This window comes from Limulus polyphemus, unplaced genomic scaffold (assembly GCF_000517525.1).
Source record: "Limulus polyphemus unplaced genomic scaffold, Limulus_polyphemus-2.1.2 Scaffold629, whole genome shotgun sequence".
Classification (NCBI taxonomy): Eukaryota; Metazoa; Arthropoda; class Merostomata; order Xiphosura; family Limulidae; genus Limulus; species Limulus polyphemus.
The window spans coordinates 336,602-345,423 of record NW_013666239.1 but is presented as its reverse complement, the minus strand read 5'-3'; the positions used below and the strand labels follow the sequence as shown (position 1 = coordinate 345,423).

General features: G+C 34.2%; 1 protein-coding gene across 1 annotated transcript in view; it reads left to right on the top strand.

Annotated features, from left to right (window-relative positions):
• Nucleotides 1–7,293, top strand: part of LOC106459567 (optomotor-blind protein-like) — a 51,789-nt gene extending 44,496 nt beyond the window's left edge. The window contains exons 4-6 of the mRNA XM_022386072.1: nt 2,180–2,256; nt 5,434–5,639; nt 6,232–7,293. Of these exons, the coding sequence (XP_022241780.1) occupies nt 2,180–2,256; nt 5,434–5,639; nt 6,232–6,932 (984 nt within the window). The 3' untranslated portion in view covers nt 6,933–7,293. The remainder of the gene's footprint in view (nt 1–2,179; nt 2,257–5,433; nt 5,640–6,231) is intronic.
• Nucleotides 7,294–8,822: the final 1,529 nt, after the last annotated feature.

Genomic DNA, 8,822 nt, shown 5'->3' with positions numbered 1-8,822 from the left:
GATCACTGAGCTTTGCAGCTCTTTGTGGTTGAGTGAATAATGCGCATGCGCGGTTTTTCTTAGGGAAACATTCTAACTACGCATGCTTATGCAACAGGTTCTCGGTTAGAAAGCGTAACGGTCGTACATACAAACAAGCAGAATAATAGTGTAGATAGTTATGAAAATAACTGTTTACTAACCTAAAATTATGAATTCACTTTTATCTATCATCAAAAAGTATAAAATCAATATTGCAGTATGAAATACTCCACTCACAAGCGTAACTTCACACTTGCAAGCTGTCTCACTTTGTGGTAGTAGAATTAGTCATATTGACTAAATGGGACTTTTATTTCTATTTTTTAGACTGTTACCTTAAAGTAAGAGCATGCAACTACAGAACTGAAGCATTTGATTGTGTACTAAGCAGCAAAGATCAATTTGATATTTGTACGCGACATTGTGCAATATAGGCTAATATGTAGCAGTAGGAATTTTTTTTCTTACTGTATTAAACTTTCAGATCAGTGTGGTAACAGATTATCGGTTACTTATGAATATTAGGATTACTGTATATTGTTTGCACATGAGAAAATATTTCAAACTTGTAAATTTGTGCTGGGAGAGAGAGTACGTTTAACATTGTGCTCCATACAGTGGCGTTTCATTTCGTAAAGAGACTAACAGATGAGTATGTATGTAACTGTCTTGCCATTAGATACGTTATAAGTCATAATATCTCTGGAGATACAAGCTTGCATGTGCCCAAATGTTGGGGCACAGGTTGATATTGCAGGTTCATGATTCTAACCAACTGACATTTTCTTAAATGTAAGTTGGCTCCAGGAAGGCTCTAAAATAAAGGAAGAGTAGCGGTTATTTAATACCATAAACCCACCTGTATATAATTTAGAATACAGATATATCTTCTGTGTATGTGTACGTTTTTCTAATTCTTTATACTTTACTTTCCATTATTGCACGAGGACAAAAAATCTGCAGTTTAACATTTCTTACAAAACAGTTTGCAGAGAGATGCATCAAGAAGATGCAACATTTGTCATATTGCATGGAGTATGTAATCGTGAGACTGTTGCCATGCAGATTGATGTAAACAAACCAGAGTTTTCTGGTTCTGATGGGCTGCTCTTTCTTGTGTTTCTTTTATAGCTGGAAGTATACAGTTTTTCGTTTAGAGAGCTATCTTCAGCTACAGAAGAAAAAGCTTGTTTGAAAGTGTGTTTCTTCTCTAAACCTGTAGCCAGTCAGCCTTCCAGGAGTTTTGTATTCTATCAAGATACCTTCGCGCTTAAATTAGTTGCCTTCTAGTTGATTTATTTAAATGTCTGATCATTCTGGGAATAATACCTCAGTTTCATTTCTTGTTTATTTATTCATTTTTAGTCCAATAGGCTATCTGCGCTCTCTCTATATATCACGGGGAATCGAGCCCCAGATTTTTGTGTTGTAAATCCGAAACCTACTTTTGAATCACTGGATCACTAATATTTTGTAAATGTTAGTGTAAGATCTCTGCAACTAGTGTTTTCCATCATTCCTGCATCTTATATTTTGGGTTATTTCTGAGACCATCAACATTTACATAAGACATTTGCCAACTAAAAAGATGAAGGTTTTTTTGTGTGAACATCGATGGTTTAACACTCAATATAAAAATGTTCATTGGATTCGTGATCAATCGGCCATAAATGGGACTAATCCCATTTGCTTGAATGTGTAATGACGAGTTAGGAATGTCATATTTATACAACCTTTTGCTGTGCTTTACCAAGATTCCTACAAACAAAGCATAGTGAATGGTGTTAAGTAGTAACTAATGGAAGATTTAAGATAGTTTAAAAATAGCTTTTAATTTTTTCAGTGAAGTATTTACTATAATTTTATCTCTACTTTGTTTGTTGTAGGCTATTAATGATGAGCCTCTTATCCAAATACCAGAATGGATTAGGCCTAATAGCTAACGGCATTGTATATCTTTTATTTTAATTCTCTCTTACTTCTAGATATCATTCTCATCAATTATTTCAGCACTGCTTTCAGTTCCTTGCCCAATAGCTAATGCTCTGGATTCCAGTTAGCTATAAAAGAAGGAATAAGTGGCTGTTATTTGCATGTGATAATGACCTGTCACTTTTACATATGTAAATGTTGATGTGATTGTTTTGTCTCTTTTCAGATCACTCAACTTAAGATTGATCACAATCCCTTTGCAAAGGGTTTCCGAGATAGTGGAGCAGGCAAGAGAGAAAAAAAGTGAGCCAATTATTATCAACAAAACAATTTTTTTTAAATAAATATGTTTTTACAAATAGTTCTAATTGCTAATAACATATTTTATATGAACATTATTAATTAATATTTGTACATGTATAGAAAGAATTATCATTGTAAATGTATCTTGATCTCGTTTTGCGAAATACAGGTCATTTTTAATGTGGTTTCACTGCCATTGAATTGAAGCTTTTGATAGGGTACTCGTGATTGGAGCTTCTAAGTGGAGAATATAATAACTAAGTAGAATTGGTTAGTTTTTGTTTGTTTGCTGTCAAGCACAAAAATAAGCATTAAGCTCTCTGTACTCTGTCCATCTCGGATATCGAAACCCGATTTCTAGCGTTAAAAGCCTGCAGACTTACCTCTGAGCCACAGGGGGGCAGTATAGTTAAAACTGGAACTGGATTTTTAGCTTGAACGGTACTTTAAACGCACATGCATTAAATGGCCAGATCAGAGAGACCCCGGGGTTCAAACATAACCGACCCTAATTATAAACTACCGACTAGAGGAAAAGCAACCAGCCAATAGCAGCCACTGCTACAATCGGCTTTTTGAACCAAAATAACAAGATTTTATAGCGTTATTTACACTGATATATATAAAAATTAACAAAATCACACACACACAAAAATGAAAACGGATATTTTTATTTTATCATTCATTAGGTGAATTAGATAAGGAGCAATATATTTCCTCCAGAACAGTTTCAAAAAATAGAGCAAAATCTTTAGAACAATATCAACAAAACATCAGCGATACCTACTAATTCTGAGAACATTTATAAAAGAATTGCGTATTATACAGTTTTGTACCTCACTTACCTATGAATAAAACAATACATTTTATTAAATAGTTTAGTAGATTATAAGATATGATGCAGGCTATTATTGCTACTCTACTGTTCATGCTCCTTTACACAGAACTTCAGTATTAAATCTTAATCATTAATATGTGTAAATAATACTAAAGTAAAATTAAGTATGTAAAGTAGCGAGTTTTTCTCATTACAGTTTTTTTATCATTTGTAGAATTGTTACAAGTATATAAGGTACTGGAAAACAAAATAAACAAAGTACTTTTTGGGTTCAAGATGTTTGTATAGGCTTATTCACAGTAGAATCTTGCTCACAAATCAAACCTATCTGTATGTTATTTACACATCATAAAATACGCCCATTTAGAATTTAATTTGTGGTGCACCTTTGTATCATTTTGAAATCACATTTTTACCATTCTTTACGATTTGAAATGTATTTACTAAATATATTAAACGGCTCTAAGTAAGGTTTGGTTAACTTTTTTTTTTACGAATTGCGAAGTCAGATTATTTTTCTTTATAATAAAAAATTCAATATTTAAACGATTTGTCTTGTGAAATAAGCCGTTGTTAAAATAACACTCATATACATATTTATGTTATTCAAAAATGTACTGGTAAAAGCATAAACATTAATCTAAATAATTATGGAAACACTTGAAATTAATACACGAACAGGAGTCAAAATCAATATGTAATGGAACTAGATGGTGAATTTAATAATGTTACAAAAGCATTATCCTTAGAAAATACAAAAGAAAAGCAAACAATGTACTAATATTTTCTATGTGAGCACTTTTTTTTACATAAAGGATTATGTTTTGTTTTCATGCTTTCATATCATTTATCAATATACAACTGTGGAATATTGTTTTAAAAATCCTATTACTCCCTGTACTGGGTCATTGTCTTGTTGGAAGCTGAGTCTCTGCCAGATAAGTCATGTTCCTGAGGGAATGGGATAATGGATCAGGTACTTGCCAGTACATGTAATCAGTCAGGATGCCATCAATTTTGTGTAGATTACTGATACTGTTGGCTAAGAAGCATGTTTCGCCATAGATGTTATACACTGAATATGATACTACTCTCCTCTCACACTGCTGTTGATTGTTGCCAAAGAATTCCAATTTGGATCCATCTGCAAACAGCACTCCAATTCCCATTTCAACCTTTTGGTTGAATTGCTTCTGCTCACCAGTGGTTTTCGAGCAGTTACACTTTCAAGGAAAGCATTCGTTGTAGCGTGTATTATTTTACTTTTCTCAAGGTAATATTCATACCTGTATTTACAGCAAGCTTTTGGCAAAAATCTTTAATCGATCGTCTTTTATCTCATAGATAACATACCCCAGATTTAACATCACTTCTGGATAGTTTTGGTTTTCTAACTTACCCACTGCTATAATTAACAGTACCCGTTTCACGCACCTTCATCATAGTTTTCTATACAGATCCTTTAGGAGTAGGGAGTCTTGCTGCATTTTTTTTCCACATGAAGTATCCATGACCAGCTAAATCTTTGATTTCTACATGCTTATTATGCGATATTTCTGTTCCGGAAACCACAAATAGAGCACACTACTCGTACTGGGCATAAGACGATTGTTTGTATCATTATGGGTTTTATCCTGCTGTGGCTCTTTCTGATAGGTTAGATGACAGTAAATCATAGTGTAAATTACCAACACATGTACTCTGGCACAGCTAATTTTTTCTCTATGAACAGGTGGCAGACAGATGGCATTACCATAGTATTTGCCTTTTTATACTTTTTTTTTTCTTCGCCGTTTCAATAACTATTTCCAATACTGTATGTATATATTTTTAATAAAGCCCTCCAGTGATGCAACGGTATGTCTGCGGACTTATTTTGCTAGAAACCGGGTTTCGATACCCGTGATGAGAAGAGCACAGATAGCTCTTTGTGCTTAATAACAAAGATCAACAATTTCTAATAAAATAATACTTTGATCAAAATGTATAAATGCACTTTTATATTAATGAAAATGTATTTTTTACAATATACGTGAAATATATGTGTGTGTATATATATATATCAGTTCTTGTAGAGTAAAATGTTAAATTGTTTGGGTATTATACTTTTATGTGCAACTCTGTACTAGTGAAATTACTTATTTGAATAAATATGTACATATAACTTAGAAATTGTTGTTCGTTTAAGCAAAATAAATTTGTTCAGTATCTTAAACAACGTATGCAAGCTTAACTCTTTTCAATGAAAAGTGAAATGCTTTGGAATGTAGTCTTAGAGTGGGTAGGCCCCCACTTTACAAACAGACCATATGAATGAATATGTTTTTTCATCCCTACAGACGACAAGTGATGTTACTGAACCAGCAGCAACAACAGCAGTCTCAGTTTCGTCTTGTTGAAAGTACTACACACAGTAAAGGAACTCCCGAGTTTCTTGAAGACTCCAGTGACGAAGATGAGCGTCTGGATGTAGGGGGCGCTGCAGATTTAAAACCACAGGTACCGAAGTTGTCATCATCTATAGTAGGAAACGAAGATAACAAAGGTTTGTTTTTCTACGTTTATTAATTTTTTTTCTATTTTCTTTTTTCCTTAGAATTAAATAGCTTGTTTTTGTTTGTGTTACTCGATAATTGAGATTTTACATCATTTCCTTTTACGGTAAAGCAACCATGGGTAGATGTTAGACATATGTAGGAAGTTTCTTTGTTATCTTGTTATAGCTTCTTATTTTGCAGTTATTAAATGTTCTGCTTAACAAGTTCTTCATCCATAAATTCGCTTATTAACTCTATTGTCTACTGCAATTGTTTACAGAAACGATAACTTATATCTGAGGTAATTCATTGCAATTGTTTTTATTTATGAATAATAAGAAATTTTATCAATGAACGATGATGACAAATACCTTTTTTTACATTTTCGTATGTGTTTTTAGCAAATAATCCCAGTTTCTTACTAAGCTGATGAGAAAAAAAGAGGCAAGATAAGAAAAACCTAACTTTTCAATCCAAAGTTAAAGTTACAGTCTAAAGTAGGTTATAATCCAGATATAATAGTGAGCATTTATAACATTAAACGTTTCGTAGAGACAGCTTTAGGTTTTCCTTTTTGATACCTTATCAATACTACTCTAGGTGATAGTCCGAAAGAAGATGGTGGGATCACACGACAATCATCAACTAGTGAAAGTGAAAATCATCAGCAAGAAGGAAGTAGGTGTTCGAGTATAATGTCGTCTCCGGGTACGTCGTTGTTCTTTGGCCATCATTTTCAGCCAAAATCAAGCGATGAAAGGCACCCACTTTTCCAAAACCCTCAAATAGTCACTCAGTTAGGGCCAAATATTACTATGGATCCAAGGTTTTCTCGCCCTCACTTCTTACCCTACTTGTATTCCCCCGCCTTGTATCCGCAACTATTCTTTCCACCCAACTCCACCCAAGCCAGCCAACTGTACCCGCTACTAGCCAACAGTTACCAAGGTTTAGCTGAATTCAACTCCCGCCTCCGTCCGCATAATCGATTTTCCCCTTATGCTATCCCCCCCACAAACTCATCATCACTCTGTGTTTCCTCACGCCATGAAACTAGTCCTGCGCATCATTCTTCTCCCTTGCATCTAAAACTTAACAGCACTACAGTTGCGACGACAACGTCACGAAGTTCACCCACTCTGTTACAGGAAGTCTCCACACATCCTTCTACAAGTGGAAGCAGTACAACCGCTGCTACATGTGAAATCAAAAATATTGAGAATATGCTAAATGGACTCGAACGACGGCAAGACCAATTAGCAGTCGAGGCTTTGGCAAACCTACCGGAAAAACGGCATTGATAACACTCCCAACCAAGTCTTGGCAAAAACTAATTAATAATTATAAATTGAAGGAGATATTATCGTATACGACTTTCTATCTGATGCTTCTGATACTGATGTTATGTAATTAAATTCACTTTTTTCTGAGACACCTCTCATAAAAGTAGAGCTACTCTTTTTGTTTTATGTTCACAATAGTTTCAGACGGTGAATACATCAAATATCTTGTGTGTGTGATGTAGGAAAATGCTTAAATTACCCAAAATGGCTCAAACCAAAGATTAGAGATAGAAAACCATATTATTTTACTGTGAATTGGGATTTTAAAATTGCTTGATGTACAGCCTGGTTGGTGCTTTATTAGTCACATACTAGTTAAGGCGGTATTCTGTCATTCACTATCAAGAATATAGAAGTAAATAACACAAGAAACGGTTTATAGTTAAACCTGTAATCGTCCTCCGGAACATTCTGCATCAAGTGATCGTTCCTTCATTTCTCTTCACGGTGCCTACCAGCCAATAACGTCAGTGTTATTCGTGTACATTTAAAATGTGTACGTGTCGCTGATATAGTGTTAAAAAAACTTGGATCTCCGAGGCCTTACTTAACTCTTCTTTCTGATGTCATTTTATTAGAATATGCACGTTTGTTAACTCTGATGCAACCTGTTTATGTATCATATTGTGTGCTTTTCTAGTTTTGTAAATAATCACTTCCTACCTTTTTCATCGTGATAGCTGTGCACATAAACTGTAGTTAAAGATATAAAAATTAACATGTTACTTGTGAATATTAAGTAAGATAGTCAAATGTTCAGTATGATCCCAAATTGTTGTAATTATACATGCTTATAGATTGTGAATAACATAAATATATGTTACAAGTCAGGAAAAAAATCCTAACACAATGACACCAATTTGTTGTAATATTTATGGAGATAAATGAATACAGATGTCTTTGAAATCAAATATTTTCTTAAGATACACAAAGAAATTCTCTCATTTTCAAGAGCGAGCGTACCAAATATTCCAGGGTCTCTAGTACGTTGCCACGATGCTATAGCTAACCTCAACCCATTTAGAAAAAAAAAAAAACAGATGTAAATCTGAAAATAGAAGTAGCTGCACTCATGTATGCAGAATTCTTTCGAGTCAACGTTGCTGTAAAAAAATCATTGATACTATGCTTACTTCGAATGGGATATCACTTTTACCAACAACATCACCTCTAACCAATTCCTGTGGTGAAATATTAAATAGTGCGCCTGTTTGTTTCACGAGAATCGAGGTATCTGTTTCTTTCTCAGAATTATAATTCTAATATCTGATCATAAGCTAACACCAAAATGATTTGTCTGAGAATCAATTTAATAATGTGATTACACTACAGAATAAAGTAGGCATACCAATAGGGATTCCTGTTACCTACAGTCTGGTAATTGATAATCTGAAATAAAAAATAGTATATATATACATAATATGAATTGACGACTCACCCCCTAAACTATCCTAAAAATATGTTTCTAATTACTTTAAGATGATTGTTCTGAATGCCCTTCTCTCCCTCCCCTCATGGCCGAATAAAGTTTTGTGGTGGTTGACATTCCTCTCAGTCTGAGATCGATGTCTGTTATGATAGGCGCCTTCTCGTCTGGGTAGATAACTGTTTTAGTCTCACCTTCTGGCCAAAGTAGTAGCAGCTGTTATGGCGATCACCACGAGTTCTATTTTTTACCATATTATTATAGACGAGTGATATGGAATCTTTATCTAAAGCTCGATTAGATGGTTGTTTTGACTGTCTCTAAGAAACTGGGTAAGGCGGATGGAGCGTGGTATACTCCCAGGGAGTGAGTTTTGTCATGGTCTTTTTTCTGAAGTTTGGGGGTGTCATTCTCACACTCAT